Source organism: Mirounga angustirostris, unplaced genomic scaffold (assembly GCF_029215605.1).
Source record: "Mirounga angustirostris isolate CCGP_5_RB_7025 unplaced genomic scaffold, mMirAng1.0.hap1 SCAF_3, whole genome shotgun sequence".
Classification (NCBI taxonomy): Eukaryota; Metazoa; Chordata; class Mammalia; order Carnivora; family Phocidae; genus Mirounga; species Mirounga angustirostris.
This window is the reverse complement of record NW_026991711.1, coordinates 132,952,493-132,978,652: the sequence shown is the minus strand read 5'-3', so window position 1 is coordinate 132,978,652 and position 26,160 is coordinate 132,952,493. Positions and strand designations below refer to the sequence as shown.

Sequence of the window (26,160 nt, the reverse complement as noted above, 5' to 3'; positions counted from 1 at the left end):
AAATACACCTCCAGACAATTATTTCACACTTTTTCTTCTCTCCTCAAAATTCTGATACCTCCCGCTCCCTCACTGCTCTCTGCTGATTACCCTGTTTCCTATTTCACTAAGATGAAAGAAGCCATCTCTGGACTTGCCACAAGCTCTCAATGTGACTCTACTTACCTGTATCCTGTCCCAGGTCCTCTGGCTTCCCTCCTGTGGCCGGAGAGAGCAGTCCATGCTCCCATCCAAGGCATCTGGGACACATGCACTACATCCCAGCTGCTGCCGTGTAGGCAAGGATAGAGCTCTTACCTCTCCCCTCTCTCACATCTTCAACTTCCCCCGTTCCGCTGGATCGTCAGTATACAAACATGCCAAAATTGTTCCCTTTTTAAAAAAATCTTTCACTTCACATTCCTCCTCCAATTACCACCCTTCCTCCAAAACACCATTTTACAATACACTTCTTGAGAGTCCCATACTTCAATTTCTTTCCTCCCATTTTCTTTTGACCCTTCTTAGATGGAGGTTTCACAGCCATCCAAACTGCTCTTGTCAAAGACGCCAGTGACTTCTGTGACACCAATAACCACATCCACAGGTCACTTCGCAGTGCTCAACTTACAAGACCCATCAGTAGTGTTCAATACCGCTGATTGTTAACACCTTCTCTAGGTCTCCTCCTACTCGTGTGCCCCTCCTTCACCATCCCTTTATCAGCCCCTTTCCACTCTGCCATCTCGAACACGAGCATACCACGAGGCTCAGTCCTCTGTCATCCTCTCTGCTTACCCTCCCGCTCTTGCTGACCTCACAGTCTCAGGGCTCTACATGCCACCTCTTCACTGACAATTGCCACATTTATAGCTGTGGCCTTGTCCATGAACTCCCTATTTATACAACCAGCTGTCTATGACACCCCTGCCCATTGGCACCAAATAGATATCTCCAAGTTGACATGCCCAATATTCAGACCCTAACCTTGTTCCCAAACCTGTTCCTCCCTCCCTGCCTCAACTCAGTAAATTGCAACTCCTTCCTTCTAACTTCTCAGGCCAGAAACATGAAGGTCATCCTTGAAACCTCGCTTTCTCTCACACCAAACCACCAACCTCTCAGCATCTTTGAAGTAAATCCTATCTGAAACTTACACAGAAGGAATATTAAAGCAAGTATGATGTAATGGTAACAACTGCTGAATCTAGGTGAAGTCTATACAGGATTTCTTTATACTATTCTTGAAACTTCTCTGTAAGGTTAAAATTATTTCAGACTAATGAGGCTAACGTGAAAGAGAAAGATTTGAGAGACATAACAAGGAAATACAATGAATGAATTGTGATTGGATTCTATCTGGAAAGAATTACAGATATAAAAGACATCTCAGGGAAGGCAACTGCGGAAATCTGAATAGGAACTATGTATTAATTCGTTATGATAATGGCATTCTGTTTATGTAAGAGAACAACCTGATTTTCTGGAGATTTATGCTGAAGTGAAAGTCTCATAACTCTATAATTTACTTTGAAATGGTTCAGCAAAAAAGTCATAGGTAAATATGTTGAATGTTGATGAATATATGGGTATTCACTAAACTATTGTTTTCCTTTTTTATGTTAGAAATTTTTCAAAATTAAAAGTTTTTTAAAAATCTTGAACCTGAACTCTTCTCATTATTTCCACTACCACCATTTTGGTTCAAGTCGCCAAGAACTCTCCCCTGGATTATTTCAGGAGCTTTCTGCCTGGTTTCCAGTGCTTGCTTTTACCTCCCCACAATCCAGGCTAAACACTTCAGCCAGCGTGAACCTGTTAGGATGTTAATCAACCACATCACTCCTCAGTCCAAAATGCCCCAGTAGTTCCATTCTCAGAGTAAAACACCCAGTCTTTCCAGAGGTCTACAGGGCTCTGTACAATCTGGTCACCCCCTTACCTCACCTTCTACTCCCCCACCCCATCCTGCCCCCCCCAACCCCAGACACCGGAGACCTCCCACATGCCAGGTGCACTCCTCCTCAAGGTATTTGCAATTGCTTCTCCTCTCCTGCATGAGGTTTCCTCACCTCCCGCACGCCTTGGTTCAAACACCATGTCCTCAGGAATGACTTACTTCCCTGACAACCCATAAATGCTCATAACCCACAGATACTCCTGATCTTTCTTTCAGCTGAATTTTCCTCCATAGTACGTGGAGCCAACTGCTGTCCTATATATTTTACTTATTTGTCTACTATCTCCTCACCAATGAAATGTAAACTATGTCTCAAGGACTTAAAGGAGTGCCTGGCATACAGTAGGCACTCAAAATACAATTGGGCGATATATGAAACAAAGATGTGGCCAACAACCCCTAGAAAGTCATTAGCCCTAAAATATGTGTTAATTCACCCTAAAAACATTTACTGGGTACCTTCCACATGTAGTGACAATCCTAGACACCGGGTATTCAAACAGAAGTAAGATGTTTTCTTTGCACTGAAGAACTTGATAGGCTAGCAGATAAAAAGAAATGTAAGTGGAGCGCCTGGGTGGCTCAGTCGGTTAAGCATCCGACTCTTGATTTAGGCTCAGGTCATGATCTCAGGGCTGTGAGACTGGGCCCCACGTTGGGCTCTACACTGAGCGTGAAGCCTGCTTAAGATTCTCTCTCCCCCTCTGCCCCTCCCCCTGCTTGTGCACACACTCTCTCAAAAAAAAAGAAATATAAGTAAGAGAGTTGAACTCTTACTGTTATAATTAAAGGGGTACACAAAAGTGGGACTTGTCAGTTCTACTTGGAGAAAATGAGATGGGAGTATGTCCTCGTCATGGAGTAGCTGAAGCCACACAAGCGATAATGATCTGTTTCCAGGTCTGCTCTGCATCAGACACTAAGCACGGTGCCTGGCATAAATGTGTCACTTAATAAATGCCTATAGTTTGCTGAATGAAGCTGACCAAAGTCTTGATGGATAAGCGGCAATCTGTCAAGTCAGTAAGGCAGCAGGAAAGGTACCGGGACTGGGGGTAGGGGTTTGTAGGTGGTGACAGCATGAGCAAAGGCCAAGGGGCAAGAACAAGCATGGCACTACCAGCTAGCAGTACAAGCCATTTTTATAAATCCTCATGAAATTCTTAAAAAAGCTAAAACTTGTTCAAAAGTGAATCCGTGCAGAGGAGCTCCTTCTTTGCTTCAGTGATAATTATAGTGCTACCCCTAATGATCATTAGTATAATAGCTAACATTTATTAAAGCATGAATGCCCTATATGTTCAGAACAACGTTATGGCCCCACTTTTCAATCTGAAGTACTATTTTGACTAGTTAAGTTTCAAGAAACTGAGTCTGAGCAAGTTGGTAAGTGGTAGAGACAGGCAGGTAGGGCTGGGCCCCTAGACTGCTATGCCGGCTGGCCTTGTGTGCCCTGACTCCTTTGCCTAAGATCTGAACCTCCTAGTTCCACCACAAGGGCCTTATCCTCCTGTTCTAGACAAATAAGACTATGGTTTCAAAGTATACCCTACTTTAAAAGTCAGAAAGCCAGAAAGCCATGTTCTTATTCCAACCAGCAAGAAGCTTTTCTTTAAAGAAAGTCAAGAACTAGATATTAAAATGATGAGTTTTAGTTCCTTCAGCAAAAGCCATCACATCACACCTACCAAGTAATTATATCTTCAGATATTTGGGGATTTATAGAAATAAAGCCTTGGGTAAAACACATGGTGGTAGTGTGGTACCGTAGGGTATTAAGAAAACTTGGAATGATATTATTTCACTAGGCAGGGGAATTCAATTCATTTTGCCAGCCTCTGGCACACAGAAATTCAAATTGATCTAAAGTAATTACTTCTCCTGAGTTCTTACAATGTGGGTAGGCATATCCTAGGTGCTTTAAAATAATTACTTTATTTAATTGTTATAACAACTCTGTCAGGTTTTTAAGATTATTAGCCCTGTTTTATAGTTATGGAAACTGAGGTTTAGAGGGTGAAGGAAAGAGATACTGTCATTTATCCGTCAAGGAAAGAGGTCCTAGGGTGCCTGGGCAGTTCAGTTGGTTAAGCATCCGACTCTTGGTTTTGGCTCAGGTCATGACCTCAGGGTCATGAGATCGAGCCCCACCCTGAGTTGGGCTCCATGCTCAGCAAGGAGTCTGCTAGAGAATCTCTTCTTCTCCCTCTCCCTCTGCCCCTCCCCGGCACACGCATGCGTTCTCTCCCTCTCTCTCTCTCTAAAAAAATAAATAAATCTTAAAAAAAGGAAAGAGGTCCTAATTTCCATCTAGTATCTGATACAGAACCCAGCGTGTAGTAAATGCTCAAAAAAATGTTTACTGAACCACCTAAATACTGGGAAGAAACAGAAATAAGAACACTTAAATCCACGAAGCAAGAAAAGCTTTTAGATTTTAATACACCAAAGGTTTAGCCAGGATTCATGTGAACCCTTCATAATTTAAGATAAAACAGTATTTTATTTTGAATCAATCAAATAGAAATGATACACACAGGTACAAGTCCTATTTCAGAATTAAATAAGAATGAAAATCAGTTCAAGTTGGATGCATTTCCACAACTAAAATTCATAATGAGAGAGAAACTATTCACTGAGAACCACCATCTCAATGGGTAACAGAAGAAAAACACGAGCGTCCACTGAAAACATCGTGTAAAGAGCAACTTTGGAGGAAATTCTGTATGTGGCTACTTCTTGAGATCTGTATGGGCTTATTAACTAGAGTTACATGTGCAGCCTGGAGTTTCTCAGACCTCACCAATCATAGCATGGACCACAATCCCCACACACCGAGAATGTCTTACTGGGAACAGTATCCCAGCCTTCAAGTCACTGGGTTGGACCTGATGTATCTGGAAAGCACTTACACTCTTTCCACCCCTCCAGCCCCTCACCTATCCCAGTCCCTGCCCTCCCACCCACAGAGAAGAAAGGGAGACAGAAAAAAAAGATCACTGATGGCTCTGGATGAAAGTTGGATTCACCAAATAACCTTACGTGGAGCACCAACTAAGGTTCCCCATAGTAAGGAATTTGCATGCACAGTGACTCTCCTAGCACCCAGAACAGAAATAAACGCAGTGAGGCTTAATGATACACGCTTCAAGGTAGGAAGTTCTGGCAGAATCCCAGTACGAGATGGTCACTTTGTTATTCCGTGGATATCACCAAATACTGTTCTTTTGAAAGATAAAAATTCTATAAATAAAATTCAATATTTTTTATACCTCAATATTAATTCTGTCCCCACATCCATGCATTCGCAAGATGCTGTTTACATCGGTCAATTCTTATTTATCTCAACTTTGGTTTTGCTAACCCATAAGTACTCATTACAATACAATGACTCAGTCCGGTCCCTCCGGTCCCCAGGGAGAGCTAGATGTGTCTGTAGCTCTTTTCTAAATTGTTGTGCTTTTCCCCTTCCTATGCTCTTATCAGAGAACAGCAATTTTGTCCTTTTTACCTTTAAATACCCCAGTACCCAGTCCCTATCACATAAACATCTTCTGACCATTTGGGAAATTGAGGTGAATTAAGTCCTGTGAGTGCATGATTTTTTCTGAATTTTCTGGGACAATCTTGATTTCTAATATTCAATTGCTCCAAACCATATAAGCACATTCATGCTTTTCTGACTGCATGTCCTGATTTGTGTTTTTAATGTTGGACCTTGATTGCAGAGTGCTGAGTCAGTGGCATGCTACCAGTTATCATGGATCCCACACCCTAATTTTTTCCTCTGCAAAATATGACACAGTTGATATAGCTAATAGTGAGGTGATAAAGTAATGTGATTTTCTTTCCTTTTCTTTTGGATGTTTAAGTTTTGCACGTTTGTATGGGAGGTGGGAAAGCAAAGGGGAGAGGTCATTATGCTGATTCTATGCACTACATTAGCCTCTTCAGGAGACAAGATAAAGGCTGGAAGACAGACATCACGAGAAACAGAAGGTGCCTGCTCAAAATCATCTCTATTACATATCTAATCAATGAGAGATTTACATTCAATGAGCAAGTTTTCTTTCAACAAAAAAATTAAAGGGTTCAAACTGAGTCATACATTGGTATAACACGCTGGTAATAAGAGCCAATTCCATTCGTCAATGAGCCAAGCCCTTAGTAAACATGAGATTTTTGTGAATGCAGGCAAAGCGAGGACATTTTCGAGCAAAAGGTCGGATGGTCCTCGGTATGTAGACAGGAGAGCATAGGAGGAGATGCCCAGGGCCTGCACTTGGCAATAGGGCTAGAGCTGCCTCTTGGCTTCCCCTGTCCTATTCACCACTCATGCTGACTGGACTTCCTCAAGCCTGCCTTGCTCTCCAGGCAATTTCCACTCCCCGGGGCAGCCTTTGGCATCCTCATTCTCTTTCTCTACCTGGCCAATGTAATCATCCTCAAAAATTCAGCAGGGTCACCTCCGCCAGAAGGCCCTCCCTCCCACCTTGATTTTCCTAGGATTATTTGAAAGACATCAAACTTGAGCTGCTTCTTAATTAAATTCAGCCCTCCGTCCCTAGAGGTTCAATCCAATCCCTAATCTAAATAATTGTTTCATTCAGGAGACATTTACTGGGGTCTTAACAAAGCACCAGGCATTGAGCTCATCGGTGGGGATAAAAAGATGAATAAGATAGTCCCAATAGTCAAGGTGCTGGACAGTTTAATAGCAGAGGGAAATGCAAACAGTGAAAATCACAAGTCTCCAAGTGAAGGGCTCTAGCAGAGAATAATTAGGAGTGCAACTGGTGTGCCAACAAGACAGCAAGGGAATTTAATTCCAGTCTTTCACAAACTGAAGGGGGAAAGGAAGGGAAAAGAGACGATGATGAAAACACCTAAGTGCCCCTTTTCTATATTTGCTCTGAATGTGCTAACATGTAATGTTGCTGAGCCTCCTCCCACAAGTCCCTGGGTTGGGGCAAGCCTGGGTACAAATCCCAGCTCTGTCACTTATTAGCTAAGTGGCACTGAGTCACTTACTCTACCTCACTTTGCTTCAGTTTTTTCATTCTTTCTCCCTGCTTGGGGTCTGGGTCACTTACCAGTATTAGGTGCCCACTACACCTGCCAGAAGACTAGTTGTTATATGATCATACAGAAGGTGAAGATATGCAATTTTATTACATCTGTGGCTAAATATAGGAGTATTCAGAGCCCTGAAGGATTAAGTGATATGTCCAAGTCTTGTGCGCTCACCTTTAATGCCAACTCTGCGGCTAGCCTTGACCTGTGGATCCCGATGCACCCTGTGCATGAAGCTGTACCGATGGCCTCATTCTCACCGTATACTCGGCAGAACAATAACAGTAGCAGTCCCCTTCTACACAGTTGAGCCCTAAGAGCAATATATAGCCTCCCATCAGCCGGCAACTGCTAAGAGATGGTAGAGAGGCAAAATAAGAAATACTGACCAAATTGAAAGAGATTTTTCTAAAATACTTTAATTCTCTCAAATCATGACAGCCCTATAGACAATGCCAGCAGCTCAACTTGCATTGAAAATGAAAGTAATTGGCCCTAATTGCTTTTAGCTAAGTTTCCAATCTCATAGAGGGCTCATTAATGAATTTAGATCTGGGACTCTCTAAGACCTGCTTCCCCAAAAATCTGCCCAAATCTTCCAAAAGGGGGAATAGCTATGCCTCCCATTGCTTTGCCCAAGTGCCCACCCCCCCCCGCCACATCTTACACATGAACACCTTCACCCCTGTATTAGTAAGTGCTGTATTCAAATATCAGGAGTCATGTGCAATGGACCAGGTTTTAAGAGTCAAATTAGTAATGGTTGAGAATTCTATTAAGCCTCCTGTCCACCCTTTGACAAGGGCTGTGACCCTCACAAGCTAATCCCAGAAGGGTGAATAGTCAGGAGGAAGCAGAAGGCACCTGCCCCTGTAATAGCAGGAGGTGGGAGGAAGGGAGGCAGGGAGGAGTAAAAGAAGAACAGAAAGAGAGGGCAAAGCAGACTGGACTTCCAAGAGGGAGCAACAATGCGCTTCCTTCTCAAACAATCTAAAATATGGTTCTCCTGATGGCATATTAAGATACAAGACCCAGAAAACCCCACAGCTGAGGCAATAAGGGAAAGGCTCTAGAAAAGAACCTCATCAATTCAGTATCACAGGTTATATCTCCCTATCTAAGGTCCCGAACAACTTTACTAATATGCAGAATCAATGGCCCCTGTGAGTCTCACAAGGTCAGAAACTGTTTCTTACTCGGGGCGCCTGGGTGGCTCAGTCGGTTGAGCGTCTGCCTTTGGCTCAGGTCATGATCTCAGGGTGCTGGGATCATGCTCCGCATCGGGCTCCCTGCTCAGCGGAGAGTCTGCTTCTCCCTCTCCCTCTGCCTCTCCTCCTGCTTGTGTGCTTTCTTTCTCTGTGTCAAATAAATAAATAAAATCTTAAAAAAAAAAAAAAAAGGAAACTGTTGCTTACTCAACTTTGCAAACCTAGTTGAAAGGGAAACGGGCACTAAGAGATGCACATTTAGTCCTCAGAATGACCCGATAAATGGCAGTTATTTCTCCTTCACAAGAGGCGTCTGGGACCTAGCAAAGTTAAATTTCTTGCTAAGAGTTAAAGAGCTTGAGTCTGGACATGAACCAGGCACACTTGATTCCCAATCTCAGATCTGTTCTAGACCAATTGCCTCTGTAGCCCCTTCACCTGCACAAGGGAGGTAACCAATAAATATTACATTTAGCAGCAAACTCACACCCAGAAGCCATGGTGGCCTCCTCAGGCTGATGGGACCCTCCTGGCCCTCACAGAGGTGGTTTCACTCAAGCCAGCACCGCTCTGCTCCAGGCTTTGTTCCTCTCTCCCCACTGGGAGGGGCAAGCTGCGTCTTCCTCAGAATCACCCGGGCAGATTTTAAATCTCTGCGGTTCAAAGATGCTCATGGCGTGTTCTGACATTTCTCATGCAGTGCTTCAAAAGCCTTGGGCTTCTAGTGGCACAGCGGGCATCACTCCCTGCTGAAGTAGGACACCTTCCCTCATCCACTTCTGTCACGTCGCTACACGGCAGCAAGCCAAAGGGTCTGCCATCCTGAACTCAGGTGGCTTTTGCATCTTTTTTGTGTGTGGAGGTGAAGCCCAAGCTGACAGTCCGGTGAGTCCACAGGAGGCGGCCTCCTCGGAATTCCACAGAATGGAAGGGCTTCATTCTGAATTAAGAACCTGCTCTCCCTGCGTCTTCTCGAAGCCCTCTTCCCAGAACAACAAACACCAGAGCCGCCTCTACCAGGGAGCATGCCAATAGCTCCGCCATTGCATGGTTATGGCAGGCGACCAGCTTTTGTTCCTGCTCCTGTTACACCAACTTGACTAACGATAGACAACACAGTGGTGTTGATGGTAGCTCACATTTACGACCCCCTTCTGCGTGAGACACCTTTCTAAACACATCCTATGTTAACACATGTGGTCTTCTCAGCGACCCTATGGGGTGGGCACTACCAATATGCCCATCTTACAGATAAAGAAACTGAAGCTGAGGAAGGCCAAATAGCTCTCCCAAATATCCCACAGACTCTTCTGAGAGGGAAGACTCGAACTCCGACTGCCTGGCTCCAGAGCTCACCCCCTACACCACTACCCTGTGCTGTCAGTCCCCCTGTAAAAAAGGCTGGTTGTGAAACCATGAATATCTTGTCACTGTTAGGTGAGCATAGCACAAATTTTATATTGGCTTATGTGTGATTTCACCTGCTAGAAACACTGGGTGAATGCAGAAATGTGCTGAGTTAACCTGAGCCTGTAGGAAATACAAAATACACACACACACACACACACACACACCCTCTCAAACATCCCCACTTTACCTCAGTTCACATATTATGGGACATATCCACCTGGTGTCACAGCTTTCTCTCAAATTTCAGATTCCCCCTCCTTCTACCATCACAGAAACTTACGAGCTGTAACTCTTGCAATGCTCCTATGGGCTGAACTGCATCCTCCCAAAGTTCTTAAGTTGAAGCTCTAACCCCCAATGTGACTATATTTGAAAATATGGCTTTTATGGAGGCAATTCAGGTTAAATGAGGGTATAAGGGTGGGGTCCTATTCCAGTATGACAGGTGTCCTAATAAGAAGAGGAAGGGGCACTGAAGATAAACATGCACAGAGGAAAGACTCTGTGAGAGCAGAATGAGAAGGCCACTGTATGCAAGCCAAGGAATGAAGCCTCAGGAGAAACCAACCCGGAGACACTTTGATCTTGGGCTGCCAGCCTCTAGCGCTGTGAGAGAGAAATTTCTGTTTTGTAAGATGTCCAGTATACGGCAGCTCGCCCAATACACCAACACCAAATTCCAAGCAAACTTCGAGTCTTTTTCAAGGTAAAATACCCTATTTGTTATAGTCTTTATGTATTTCTTAACTACTTAATGTGCTGTTTTTATTAGGTCCCCATCTTTTTTTGAATGCCTTTGATGAAGTTTTTGAGTGTTGTGCCCTGACTCATTTTTCTCATAAGCCCTGTGTTGTATTGTGTTGTTGTACAATTTTGCAGTGTGGCAATTTTTAGGAATGTGTATGTCATGTTACAGCACAATTGACTATACAAAGGGAATCATGACTTATAGATCCTAAAGGTAAAGCGTAAAACATAATGTTCCTATAGCCTTCTTTAGGCACTCTGAGGCAGTTTCTATAAAGAAATCCCAAGAAGGGCAGACACCAAGCTTACATACACAGCATGTATGTATATTTGTGTGGGCACGTGTACAGAATATAATCCTAATAAGTAGTAAAAGCTAAAGTATTTATTTCTGGGTGGTAGGCTTTGGAGTGTTTTTTTCCCCCCCAAATTTAGGAACATTATGTGCACCTTTACACATACTCTATAATTCAAAGTTGATTGTAATGATTTTCATGATTTTGTTCTAAAAGCAGAAATAACTTTTAAAATAGATTAAACAACAGAGAAATGCCATATAGATTCAAAAATGGCAGACAAGAATTAAATAAGAACATGAGGCTTAATAAATTCAGTTATTCCTCTGTATACTCTGTCCTCCTTTTCATCTCCATCCAACTCCATGCTTAATAAAATTCTTGGAAAAATTATCTACAGAGCCTTGAGAAATTTAGGATTTAAAGAAAACTGACTAGCAGTACCTAATATGCAGCCAGCTTGACCAAGGTTTGGCCTGTCTGTTATTTTTAGCAAAAATCTGCTTTCTTTAATTAGCCAGCACACATGAATGAGAGGCCTAGCCATTTGCCATCAAGGACTGTGAGAGGCTTGGTCTGAATGGAAAACCTGAGTTCACACGTCACAGATGGCAGGTCTGGAGTAGAAAGAGGGAAAAGGTTTCAAAAGCTTACCCAAGGCAAAAGAGCAGACTGTCTATAACACAGTTCATCAATCTTCAGAATTTTTGGAGCAGAAGTAATACTATCTTGAGAATACTAACAACTTCAAAGAGGGCCTGATTGAGCTAAATGCAACCGCACAGCATCCATGTGCCAGGAATATTAGAGATGGGCATACTAATTACAGAACTGTTCTAATGCTTCTATTATATGGCAACACTCTGTGCAGTGGATGACTGTGCCATGTGCTCTAAGACCACGTTCGCTTTCCTGAAGCTCTGAACGAACTGCTAACAGTACTGTAATCCCAAAGCAGGGTTTAGCAAGCTAGAGCCCACTTGCCAAATCCAGGCTGCCATCTGTTTTTGTACAACCCGTGAGTTAAGAATAGCTTTTAAATTTTTAAATGGTTGAAAAAAATTTAAAGAATGCTTCATGACATATGAAAATAATAAATTCAAATTTCAGTATCCATTAATAAAGTTTTATTGGAACACAGCCACATACATTTACTTTGTCTATGGCTGTTTTTGTGCTACAACAGCAGAGTTATAACTGCAACAAGGTTCCTGTGGTCTAAAATATTTACTTTCTGGCCATTGGCAGGAAAAGTCTGCTGACCCCTGGTCCAAAGTTTAAACTGACCCGAATACAACTGACAGATTTAAAACCATTTAAAATAGTCAAGAAGTGTCTTGAACATCAAGACATTCACTGATTCAATCAAATCTGAACAATAACTTGGCCTGTAACTATGTACTTGGATGACAGAAGCTGTTCGTTGGTCTAGGGACTATTCTGAATTAATGAGAAACAACCACCATCATCACAATAGCAGCAAAACAACTCATTCCTGTGCTTTTCAAGAATTAAGAGGTTGGGGTGCCCGGGTGACTTGATTTTGGCTCAGGTCATGATCTCGGGGTCCTGGGATCCAGCCCCATGTGGGGCTCTGTGCTCAGCAGGGCATCTGCTGGAGATTCTCTCTCTCCCTCTCCCTCTGCCTCTCCCGTTCACTCATGCTCTCCCTCTTTCTCTAAAAAAAAAAAAAAAATTAATTTTTTAAAAACTAAGAGGCTGTATTCCAATTTTATGATTAATTTTTTCCAGACTCATGATCAACATGAACTCATTGCTGAGCATGTATGATAGTACTGAAAACATGAAGATGCCATTTTTCTAGAAGATAATACTTTCTTATTCTCTCCTTCAAAAACTGCATATGTCTGCAGGGGAACTTTGGTAGTAACTCTGGTAGTAAATAATGCTCACGTCGTGATCTGATGATGAAAACAATCAAAACTGAATTTTCTCTTTGGCAAAATTTTGTCCTTCACCACAGTGTGGAACAAATAGAAGATTCTAAAGCAGTTTACAAATATTCAGTCAGTTCTCTTTTGCAAACAGGTGACTCGGTTATGACAACTTGTTGAATATATTCACCACACATTTCCTCAGATCAAAGATTGATCTGAAATAAAGGGATATGAGACTCTGCTTTTTCCCTGTGCAGCCCTGCTCTTCTCCCCCTCAATTACTAGGATCCACTTTCTTATTGAGGTCACAAGACAGCATTGCTGACATGTCCAAGTAAAAAGCTACCAAATAAAAAAGCAGTGACTGAGTGGTAGCATGAGGACAATGGGTTAAACCACTCATTTCTCACTGCTGAGTTATCCTTAGTTCAATGGAATCACAAATTAGGATCACGGGGGCTTCGTTGCACAAATAAAGTTAGTTTCAAAAGGTGCCCGGATTTTGGTCAGTCTGCTGCCACTGAACAGAAGCATCCAAATCTGGCAGCATTTAAGGGTAGTTTTAATCGGTCTCAACTCTAAAATGAAATTCCGAAAGAAAAGACAATCTTGGTCCTCATCTTACAACAAGGTTCCATATGAGCAAATGCCAATCCACATAAATTAGTACTAATCTATAAAGTGTAATACTCCTTGCCCTATATCTTCAGGTTATCATGTGGGAGATTTATCTGTCCAGTCAGGTGGAGACTGCTTAAACGAAAGCCATATATAATATTCCCTCCCAAGCATGTGCTATTAAACACACTGCACAATATTTAAAAATGAGGAACCCATGCAGGGTATAAATGAGAAGGAAGCCATTTATTCTGAAAACTTATCTCTGCCCCTTCCTGTTTCATCCTGCGGGTATTTTTTTTATTGCAGATATTATTTACCTTACTATTATCCTGATGCAACTGTTGGAGGGGGAGAGGCAAAACTTCAGCAGCTTCAAAGCATGATTCCCCTAGTTAAATGGCTCCCATTTAGAAACAGTTCCTCTGAAAATGTATCACGGGGTATCTCATTTTTATAAATTCTCTACTCCCTCTTGAAAATCTCTCTTTCAGTTGCCAATAAAGATTTAAATGCTTCTGGAAGAAATATTCATCAAAACTAACAGAGCTGTGAATGACTGACATCAAGCATGAAGAGGGAAAAAAAGCATGTCAATGTTTCAACACATTACTTGTTGAACAACTTTTACTCAGCTCATCCGCATGAAATGGGTGTGCCAAAAGTTGGACACGCCAGCAGATGGTTACAAGCACTGTTTGGCATGCATCTTGCTGCCATTCCACACTGCTGAAAGATGAAACACAATTCCCCTGACGAGGCCCTATTTTCTAAAACAGTGATTTAGATAGAACAGAAAAACTATAGAAACTGTACAGTTGGTCCCTAGACCTTCAAGTCCCAAATCTGTGTTGTCTTGCTTGCTAATTTGATTTTTAGTATTTCTGAACAGCAGTCCTCTCTTTTCAGAGATTAGTGCCTCTTAACCATGAATGTGTGTCATAAGTACTAAGGGCATTTCTTTCAAGATGTCTATGTCCAGAACTCACCTGGGTCACCACGCTGAGTCAGACATCCCAGGGTGGGGCCTGGGTATGTGTATTTTCAAAAGCTCACCAGGTGATTACGCAGTGTACCCCTGGCTGAGAACAACTATTCCAGATCATTTTTTATATTGATGAGCAAATAACTACGACACACAAATGTGCCTACGGTGACCAATATAATTCTGCCTTAGTCCTCATGGCATTATCTAAGTGTTCCCCTTTGCCATACCATTCCTTCCTCTGATTTTCTTTCTTTGAAATAGTCTTGGAGCTTTCCATAGTTTGATAAATTTCCTAGAGAAATTTTAGGCTAAGTCAGTGTATAATAGGCACTCTTCATTTGGGGAGGCAAAGTGCCAACTTAGATCAGCAAATCCTTTCAAAATGCCACTGTAACTTACAGTCATTTAACCAATATTTAATCAGCAGTATATATGTGGTAGGAAAGGCTAAGAACGCAAGAAAAACAAGATGTGGTTCTTGTGCCCTCAAGGAGCAAGTATTATGTAATTAGGGTAAAAATATACGGACAAGTTAAGAAAAGTTAAATAACCACATAAGAAAGCACATGATTCAGTATGAAATTACCAGTATTTACAATGAGGACTCTAAAAATTCAAAAGAAGTAGTGTTCATTCCAGACACTCAACAGTCATGCCACATTTCTGAGAGGGCCTGGGGTTTGAAGAATGGGTAGGGGTAGATGAGCAGGGCAGAGGATATAGGTGTCTATGTCAGGAACACAGCATAAACCAGGGCAGGAATGAACAAAGTGCGGCCAGTGAAAAGACAACCTTCTGGAAGGAAGGGGTCTTTTGGGTGACTGATACCAAAACACATAAAGGCCAGAGTCTAGCTAACAGGCTAAGGAGCCTAGTAACTTCTATAGTTGCAGAAAAATCATCAAGGTTTACAAGTAACAGAACATGAAGATAATAGCATTTTGGGATTTTTTTTTTTTTTTTTTTTTTTTTTTTTGGTAGCAAAGTATCTATGAATGCGAGGTAAATAATAAGGAGAGCTATGAGAGCAATTAAGATCAGGGCCATGCCAGTGGCTTTACAAAGAACTAATGGAACGCGGTGAATGACTGGTTTGAGCCTCTAGCCTTTAAGAGAATGGAGACATGTGAACAACAGGAGAAGAGAAGTCAGAAGGCGGAAGCAAGTCAGAGTTACCAGCTGGGAGAAAGCAGAACGATGCCTCAGAAGAAACCTCTTCGTTGGACACTTGACTTTGGAAGAACCTGGCAAGAGGAAATAATTCTACCCAGAGGGTGGAAGGTAGAGTGGGGAAAATAAGAGGTTGAAGACTGAATCTGGAGAAGAAACCCAGTCAAAGAAAATGGAAAAATGCAGAGTAACTGATGCAAACAGAAGCCCTTGGAAAGGCAGGAGAATCCAGTGGCAATCCAGAGGTTAAGGAAGAAGAGAGTTTCAAAACAAAGTTCATCAGCACAGTCCTCTGCAATAGAAAAGTCCATGGCCACCAGTACCGTCTCTGTGCTCGTCCCAGCAGTCCTGCCATGTGCCCTAGCCCACAGCTGACCTTTCTCCTCTCATCTTTAACTCCTGACTGTCCATACCAATTGTTTAGCATGCACACCTGTTTATCGTATAATGCCACTGAGGTACATATACTCAGGTATTTGTCATGTCTCCTCGACACTACTATAATAAACTTCTTGAAGAAAAAGAGCATAATCGATACTTTAGGTACCACCTCTCCCCCAGTTGTGCCTTCACATTGCCATGCCTTTAGCAATCATTTAGAAATATTTTTTACTTGGGCGCCTGGGTGGCTCAGTTGATTAAGCGACTGCCTTCGGCTCAGGTCATGGTCCTGGAGTCCTGGGATCGAGTCCCGCATCGGGCTCCCTGCTCGGCGGGGAGTCTGCTTCTCCCTCTGACCCTCCTTCCTCTCCTGTTCTCTGTCTCTCATTCTCTCTCTCTCAAATAAATAAATAAAATCTTAAAAAAAAAATAAAGAAATATTTTTAACTGATTATACCTAGGCAGATAAAGCCCTGCTGAATTCAGGGAGAAGACATAGATACTGGTCTAGTGTTGAGCCTTGCTATGGACCAGCGGCATCACCTGGGAACTTGTGAAAAATGCAACCTTAGTTGCCATCGCAGACTCACTGAATGAATGAGAATCTGCATTTTAACAAGATCCGGTGGATTCCTATACATACTGGTATGGAAACTGGTGTAGATTCAGTGTAGTATAGAAAGAACTAGCACTGAGTTACCAAAGAAGTTAGTTGGAGGAAGGGAAGATGGCACATGAGTTTCAGCATGGGGTTCCTGTGCCAAGACCCAGCTTCACCCCTGCTCAGACCCATAGCCCAATGGAGCCCGGGCCCTTTGCATATATGGTGGGGCAAGGCCAGGAAGCAATTTCACCTTTTGATCTTGAGCCCGGATGTATAAATCCTTCTTCCATAAACTGCCACTAAGTTCAATTATAGGAAGGGCTTTGCAGATTGTATCTACCGGGTTGTTTGTCCAGGTTTTATAAATATCTGACCTCCTGAAGATCCTGTTTATGCTCCCCATATTTATCCAGCCCTAGGAATTTATGATATTATTCTGCCTCTAACTCATTTCTCCCAGAACTCTAGGTTTCCCTCTAAGTTTTAGATTGCAGTTGCTGAAATATTTTTCCAGCATAATTGAAAGCTAAACCTGAAAATGCAACTTCAACCCCAAACAGAAAGGGCCTTCAACAAAGGGAGCAACGCTGACAGCACCATTGTTCCAATGACCAGGTGTCGGGAAAAAGCTCCCAAAGGACAGAGTGTTAGACAAAGGCACAGTGATATCCCAAAGGATGAAGACCAAATGGACCAATGAGCTCAAGGCACAGTATCTTCCCTTTGTTGGAAATGCTTCAGTATTTCTTTCTCTAACTTTCCTACAGGTAAGTGTATGAGTGTTGCTAGTTCAAAATAGCACTGTGCTAGTTCTCTGTGGGTCTTTTATTATTCTTAACCGCTTTATTGATATATAATTTATACACCATGAAGTTCACATTTCAGAAGTGGAAGAGACCTTCATTCCACCCCCCACCTTTAAGCAATGCTTCATTAAATTCACCCAAGGAATATAATACAGTTATTTCTTAAATCTCCAGGAATCACAACTCTCTGATAATACATCTAACATCTCAGCTTTTACCAGTGGAAAGAACATCTTGACAAAGTCCCCTCTATTAAAATTCAAACTATTATGGTAATGACTTCTAGTGCTGTATTTCAGAGGTGGCTGACTGAAAACACCATTGCAGGCCCCTGTAATCTGCCTACTTTGTAGGAACTCCACTAGAAAGTGAACTTCATTTACTAAATCCAAAGTGGAAATCACAAATTCTTACAAACTACTATTCCCCCAGCTTTTTTTGTGGCCTATTTTTCCACCAGGTGGCATGCTTTTTAGGGGCTGCTGGAGCCTGCATGAAGCCTTTATTTTTAACCTCAGGGATGGGATGAGTACTTAGGCAGGTTTTTCTTTCAAAAAGAAAAATAGCAACTTACATGCTCTCACAGAACTTCCTCAGTGTGCTTGGCTTCTCCTGGTTGCATCTTTGTCGAAACCAGCGCTGAATGCTGCGAACATCCCAGTCCAGCTGCTTGGAGAGGCCTTCCAATCTCTTTTCATCAGGATGCTATGAAACAAGATGCCAGCAAAATCATTTTCATCTTCACTATAAAAACATCTGCCCTTGTCTAAATTGAGGTTTTTGTTTCCCCCTGTATTTACTACCTGCTACTGAAATTTCTGTATTTACCACTGAGGACCTAGTCCTTCCATTAGTAGCATGGACATAAATAACCACTTAGGATAAAAAAAAAGTTACTCATTAGGAAACAACACTGAAAAATACGAATCTTGCTCTTCTGCTTGCACTTCTTATCAGCCACAGAAATGCAATGAAACAGCCAACGGGCTGAGTCAGCTCCATCAGCCTTCAAGGAAAGGAGTTAGGTTAGGGTGAATTTGCAAAGAGGCATCATTCAAAGGTTTCACTTTCTCAGGAAAAAAAATGCTATACCCAAGTGTCACACATCAGGGTAACGTAGGGCAGACAAAAGCACAGAGTAATCTCAACAGACCTCACTTTAGCTTAAGGCACCAATTCTACTACAAAACATGGGTTTTCTTTCTTCCTCTTCTCTCTGCTCTGCTGCTCACACATTTCTCTTCTATCCCTCTTCTTGGTCATTCCTTTGGACCAGATCCCCGTTAAACCTTTACAACAACTATGCATTACTTGAAGACACAAACTTGGTGAACAGGGAAGAGACCCTCCTTATGGCTCGCCATATGATGACACTATTCTGACTCTCACTCATGTCTGTAACATTAGGAGGTGACAGCCAGGTTCAATTTCTCACTCTAATGACCTCTCAGCCTTGGTTCCCTCACCTGTTAGGGTTATTTATCCACCTAAATAGGACTGTGATGATGACCAAATGTCAACAATATGCCTAAGTCTCAGTAAATGTTCGTTTCTCCCCTTTCTTATCTCTACCCTCTCTTGAATATCTCAGAGACCATTCTGTCCACAATTATGTGAGCGTGTTCTGCGGCACAACAAAACTCAGCCGAGTGAGGTCTATTCCTTTATTCTATCTTTCCTTTACTATAAATGAGATGCTAGTATTCAGAGGAAATAACCAAAACTGGGGTTAGGAGGGGAGGCTGAGCAGCCTCAAGTTACAATAGTGGGATATACCTCTGACACCTTTTCAAAGCATCTCAAGCAATTCAAGATGCCAGAGACACAGGGAACACAGCAAGTGGCCGCAGTATTATGGCTGAGGTTATAAAATGTGCTGAGCTCCTATTTGTGAAAGTCCTTTGCCAACTTTCAGTGAGGTGTGTCCTTTGACATGTTTTTGCTTTTAGTAGTCATGACACCATCTACACTCTCCTTTTACATCTATCTTAATGAAAAAATAGGGAAGACAGAAAATTCACATCCTACTACATACCATGGCTATACCATTTTCCTAGAGAAATCAATTTTTAATTTGTTTTCTCAGCTTATTGAATAGGTCAAACATTCACATGGTTCACAAATTAAAAACTATGCAAAGTTTCACCTTCCTATTTTATTCCTACTATTCTCCCCCTTTCTACCAGCTAACCAGTTATTAAATCAGTTTCTCTCCCAGAGTTATTTTATGCAAATATAAGTAAATTTAAATATGTATTCTTATATATCCCTTTGTCACACAAATGGTTGCATACTACATGTATCATTCTGAATTTGGGGTTTTTTACTTAACAATATATCTTGGAATATTTCCATATTAAGACATAAAGAATGCCCTCCTTCTTTTGTAGAACTGTCAGTATGCGCTGTGATTTATTTATCCACTCTCCTGTTAATGGACGTTTAAGTAGCTTCTAGACTTCCACCACTATAAACAATGCTATAATAAATCATCTTGTCATAGGTCATTTTATACAGGCATACAGAGAGATAAATTCCTGGAAGCAAATGTTGGAGATCAAAGACCTATGCATTTGCAACTTATTTAGATATTGAAAAGTTACCCTAATGATTTTAACCAATTTATACTTTCACAAGCAAGAATGCCCATTTCCCAATGCCTCACCAATAGAGTACATTATCAGATTGCTCAACTTTTTTCCAATCTGATATAAAGTCGTGTCTCAGTATGTTTTTAACTTGATTTCCTCTTTTTATGAAACAGGAAAAACCAGATATACTCCCTTTTTATGAACAATCTTTTCACATATATGGCACACCTTTTTCCTTGATCTGTACGTATTTTACTGATTTGTAGAGTTTCTTCATTTATTAATTAGGGCGATTAAACCTGTGTCTGTACCATAGGTTGCATACTTTGTAACAAGGTCTTTGAGTTTTAGAATTCGTCATGGGGTTTTCTGCTTGTTTTTTATTTGAAGTTTTTGAAAAGTTACTTGAACTTATCAATTTTTTTCTGTTATAACTTCTGAATTTTGGGTCATAATAAGAAAAGCCTTCCCTACTCCAAATGTTCAAGAAATTAATGTAGGATGAACTGACATCTTTACCCAATTTGTCTTTTGTATTCTTTGACAGTGTTTGAAAAATTTCCTCACATACCTTGCACATCCTTACTACATTTATTCTTAGGGATATTACCTTTTCTGGTGTTGTTTGTGGTAACTTTTCACTTGATTCCTTTACTTTTCCACATAGTCATATAATAACATTGTAACTAAAATGTGAGCTCTATAAACAAAAAGGAAATTTTTAGTATCTTTTTTCACCTAAAATATAGTAGGGACTCAGTAAATTCACATAGCAATAGCTTCACCTCCTCATTTCTAATTTTTATGCCTTTATTTTCTTTCTCTTATCTATTCGCTAATTCATTGTAAAACTGAGCACCAGGTAGAGCAGTGGTTATGAGCATCTCCATCTGTTCCAGACTTGAGTGAGAATACCACTGTTTCTCATTAAGCAACAGGCCAGATTTGGAGCTGACTTACAAATGTATTTACCGTGTTAAGAAAACCACACTTACTAGATAACTTGATTTTAATCACTTAAATAATGTTAGATTTCAGCATCCATGCAGATGACCATGTACTTTTTTTCCTTAGATCAATTAATATGATGTATTATATAGATTTTTATAATACTGAATATAGGGAAGGCCTTGCAGTCCTAGAATAAATACACTCTAGCGATGATAAATAATTCTTGTACTGTACTTCTAAGTTCTGTTTACTAATTTTTATTTGGGATTTTTCATTGATGTTAAGTTCAATTGGTCTCTAAGTCTTATTTTTTGGTTGAATCTTTGTCAGACTTTAATGTTAATTAATATTTTTTGCTACATAAAAAGAGAATTTAGATGATTTTCTTAATTTTCTATGGTTTGGTATAGTTTAAAATAGCACTGGAATTGTCTGCTCTTTAAGAGTGTGTTAGGGGCGCCTGGGTGGCTCAGTTGGTTGAGCGACTGCCTTCGGCTCAGGTCATGATCCTGGAGTCCCGGGATCGAGTCCCGCATCGGGCTCCCTGCTCAGTGGAGAGCCTGCTTCTGCCTCTCTCTCTGCCTGTCTCTCTGCCCACTTGTGCTTTCTCTCTGTGTGTCAAATAAATAAATAAAATCTTTAAAAAAAAAAAAAAAGAGTGTGTTAGAATTTTTCTTTTTCCTTTTTTTTTTAAAAATGTAATGTCAATGTAATTTATTTTGGGGGAGTTCACTATAAATTCTTTTTTTTTAAATTTTATTTTATTATGTTAAGTTAATCACCATACATTACATCATTAGTTTTTGATGTAGTGTTCCATGATTCATTGTTTGCGTATAACACCCAGTGCTCCATTCAATACATGCCCTCTTTGTGTTAGAATTTTTCTTTTGAGAACATCTGAGCCTGGTACTTTTTTGTAGTTTAGTTCTTTGATTTCGATCTATTTATCTACACTTGGTAAATTATATTTTCCTAGAATAATTTCCATTTTACCCAAATTTTTATATTTTCTTTGCTATATTAATAGGAATATATCCTTTTTATTTTCCTCCATTTCTGCAGTTGTTGATTATTATGTTGTTAATTCTTATGTTGTAAATTTGTGCTTCTTTTATTGGGTTAGCTAACTTTGGGTAAAAAAAAATTAGATAAGGTACTTTTGAATTGATTTTCAATTTTATAGTTTTGCTAACACAATTTCTGCATTTATGCTAATTTCTGCCTTGGGCTTGCCTTCATTTGTTTTGTGGTTCTTTTTCTAATGTTTAAGTAAGTGTTGAAATTTTTTTTTTAAAGATTTTATTTATTTATTTGAGAGAGAATGAGAGACAGAGAGCATGAGAGGGAGGAGGGTCAGAGGGAGAAGCAGACTCCCCGCCGAGCAGGGAGCCCGATGCGGGACTCGATCCCGGGACTCCAGGATCATGACCTGAGCCGAAGGCAGTCGCTTAACCAACTGAGCCACCCAGGCGCCCCAGTAAGTGTTGAAATTTATATATATATTTATATAGAGAGAGAGAGAGAGAGAGAGTTTTCATCAAGTACCACATTGGCATAGTACAAATGAATGATGTTTTCATCCTGTTACCAAATATTCTGAATTTCTATTTTTATCTAAGAGTTGATTAAGAAAGCAAGAGGTTGGGGCACCTGGGTGGCTCAGTCATTAAGCATCTGCCTTCAGTTCAGGTCATGATCCCAGCGTCCTGGGATCGAGTCCCACATCGGGCTCCCTGCTCCGCGGGAAGCCTGCCTCTCCCTCTCCCACTCCCCCTGCTCATGTTGCTGCTTTCGCTGTCTCTGTCAAATAAATAAATAAAATCTTTTAAAAATAAAAAATAAAAAGCAAGAGAGTTTCTGTTTTCTGATTTCTGGTACTATTAAGTTGTGCCTATTTTTATTTTTTAAAACATTTATTTATTTATTTATTTATTTATTTATTTATTTATTTATTTGTCAGAGAAAGAGAAGAGAGAGAGAGCACAAGCAGGTGGAGCGGCAGATGGAGAAGCAGGATCCCCGCTGAGCAAGGAGCGCGATGCAGGATTTGATCCCAGACACCAGGTGTCCAAATTGTGCCTATTTTTAAAATTTATTACAGTTTTGTATCTATTTAACGATTTAATCAATTTTTGTAAATATTTAAGAAAGTATGGTCTTTACATTCAGAATACAGGGTTCTAAATGTACCACTTAGATCTTCCTCATTAATTATGCCTCTTAGAATTTCTATTTTATGTTTTACATTTTGTTCACTTAATCTGTCATGACCCAGAGGTAAATTAAAATTTCCTGCTATTAAATTATTTCTTCTTTCATTCTTTTTTATGAGTATATGGATACATTGACATTCAATGCATATGAGTCATAACCACTTTATCTTTATTATGAATTGTATCCTTTGGCAAGAAAAAGCCAGTTCTTCCTTTCACTTAATCCTTTTGGCCTGAGTTCCACTTTTATGTAAAAATAAAAACCCTACTTTATTATTTGTATTTGTCTTATATACCTTTACTCATACTTCTATTTTCAATATTTGTAATTATTTTTTTAAGGTGTCTTTTATCAGCTATGTGACCCAAACCTAAATTAGTTTTTATTAGATGAGTCGAACCCATTTACATATATTGATATAACTGATGAGTTTGTTTATAGTTCTATCACATTAATTCTGTCATGCTGTTTTGATAAAAAAAAATTTTTAATCTTGGAAAATCATATATGGTTTGTTTTCCTTCCTTTTTGTGGATAATTTTTGTTCTAGTAGTTATCCATAATTATAATACTCTTCTTCTGTTTGTTTTCAATCAATAATTCCATATAAGCAATATTTAAAATTAGCATATTTCCTTTCCCCCCTCACCCAATAAGAGACAATAATTTTAGCTCTTTTACAGTTTACTCTTGTATTGTTAAATATGCTTATACTTCTATTACTCAGTTTGGCTGCTTAAACTGATTTGCTTTGACTCCCAGCTATTGGAGATTATGCAATTCGTGAACTTATTTCTTTTTAAAGATTTTATTTATTTATTTGACACAGAGAGAAAGCGAGAGAGGGAACACAAGCAGGGGGAGTGGGAGAGGGAGAAGCAGGCTCCCCGCCGAGCAGGGAGCCTGATGCGGGGCTCGATCCCAGGACCCTGGGATCATGACCTGAGCCGAAGGCAGACGCTTAATGACTGAGCCACCCAGGTGCCCCATTAGTGAACTTATTCTACCTCCCACCTTCTTTCCCCTCCTCATCTCAAATACCGTTAGTTGTATCACTTCTACACTGTAAGAGTATATAATGTTTACTTTCTGTTGTGTCATCCTAATCCTCACATTCAACAGTTTAAATATATTCAAACCTTAACACTCCAATAACCTCTTCATTGGCTGAAATCAATGATTATAATAGTTTCTTCAAAAGGACTCATGAGAACAATTCCCCCCAATTTTTGCATGTTCAAATCTGTTTGTCTTGGGGCACCTGGGTGGCTCAGTCATTAAGCATCTGCCTTCGGCTCAGGTCATGATCCCAGGGTCCTGGGATCCAGTCCCACATTGGGCTCCTTGCTCAGTGGGGAGCCTGCTTCTCCCTCTGCCTGCTGCTCCCCATGCTTGTGCTCTCTCTCTCTCACAAATAAAAACTTAAAAAAAAAAACCTCTGTTTGTCTTTAACTGTTACAGAATAAAAACAATTTGCCTAAACATAAAATTCTTAGTTAACATTTTCCTTGAAAATGTTGGAAATGTTGCTATAAAGAAGACTAAAGTCATGTTGATATTTTTTTCCTAAATAAGTGATTTGATTTTTTGCTTGGCTGCTCAAAGAATTCTTTATTTTTCAAGTCCAGTAATTAAAACTTCTTTTAAAACTTTCAATCTTTACTACATGTTCATTAACACATTAAAATAAATCTCCATTTATTTTAGAAAAATTTTCTTGAATTATATCTTTTAATATTTATTCTCCTTTGCTTTTCCTTGAGAGATTCTAATAATGCAGACACTGGATCTGCTTAAGCTATATATCCAATTATTTTTAGGTCTTTTTTGTTTCATTTAATTCAGTTTTTTTTTTAAGATTTAATTAATTTATTTGACAGAGAGAGAGACAAGCAGGGGGAGGGGCAGAAGGAGAGGGAGAAGCAGGCTCCCCGCTGAGTAGGGAGCCCAATGTAGGGCTCAATCCCAGGATCCTGGGATCATGACCTGAATTGAAGGCAGACGCTTCACTGAGCCACCCAGGCGCCCCTCATTTAATTCAGTTTTATTATTTCCATCTTCCATACTCTTTGCTGAGTTTTCTGCAATGTCTAGTGTTTCCTGTGTTCTTTCCAATTTTGCCTTCATTTCTGTGATAGTTCTAGTATGTTTTCCTGAACCTATAAGCTCACATTACATCTTTTCCTGCTGACGAACAATTTTTTCTTTAGGTCTTACATTTCTTTTTTTGCGGTCTTCCTTCACAGAGTTACTGCTTTTTGTTTGTTTGTTTGTTTTTAAGATTTATCTATTTATTTGAGAGAAAGAGAGAGCGAGCGTGAGCCAGGGAGGGACAGAGGGAGATGGAGAGAGAGAATCAATGTTAAGCCGACTCCCTGCTGAGCACAGAGCCCAACTCAGGATTCAATCCTATGACCCAGAGATCAAGACCCGAGCCAAAATCAACAGCCAGACACTGAACCAAGTGAGCCACTAGGCACCTCTATTTTTTTTTTTTTTTAGTTTATGGTAAAATATTTAATCATCATTTTCATTTGCCCCATGGCCTCATTTTTCTAGTGACAATTTTTGTTAATAAGCATTGCTACACATTGTTTTTTTTTGTCTTTGATGCTGTGTGTGTTCCTTATTAGTCATCATTGAATGAATTGGGTTTCTTTGACCTGCTCCTGGTAATATGAGGAGCAGGGAGAGGGCTCTTGCAGTTCAGCTGCCATAGAGGTAGACTGTCACCTGCAAATGTGCCATCCATATACCTTTCTGTGTACTTATTCCAGTTATCTGAATTAAATTGAGTCCAGGAAGCATCTGCTGGCCTTGCTCCTGTACCTAGTGTTGCAAACAGTGGTTAGAGCTTTTGTCTCCCTCATATGAAAGAGCTGTCTTTTTGCTGGCTTTCCTGACAGCTACCGCCATGGGGCTCTCCATTCACACCTCATGCTCTTTACTTCCTCCTACTTGGCTTCTGCCCAAACCCCAACTGTTCCTTGTTAGTTTTTATATATATTTTGAACTACTTTGCCAAAAATAAAGTTTGGGAGATTTTCCTTCTTTTTTGTGTTTTTTAATTGCTTTGCATTTTTAATTATTTTCCTTAGTTTTTTTCTTTTTTAAGATTTCCAAGGGGAATGCCTAGGTGGCTCAGTCAGTTAAGTGCCTGACTCTTGATTTCAGCTGGGGTCATGATCTCAGGGTCCTGGGACTGAACCCCATGTTGGGTTCTGCCCTCAGCGGGGAGTCTGCTTGAGGACTCGCTCTCCCCC

At 40.5% G+C, this 26,160-nt stretch overlaps 1 protein-coding gene across 4 annotated transcripts in view; it reads right to left on the bottom strand.

Annotated features, from left to right (window-relative positions):
* CERS6 (ceramide synthase 6) overlaps positions 1–26,160 on the bottom strand; it is a 309,186-nt gene that overhangs the window by 192,238 nt on the left and 90,788 nt on the right. For all 4 annotated transcript variants that reach the window (XM_045868678.2, XM_064586648.1, XM_045868679.3 and 1 more), the window contains exon 3: positions 17,713–17,843. In XM_045868678.2, coding sequence (XP_045724634.1) covers positions 17,713–17,843 — 131 coding nt within the window. The remainder of the gene's footprint in view (positions 1–17,712; positions 17,844–26,160) is intronic.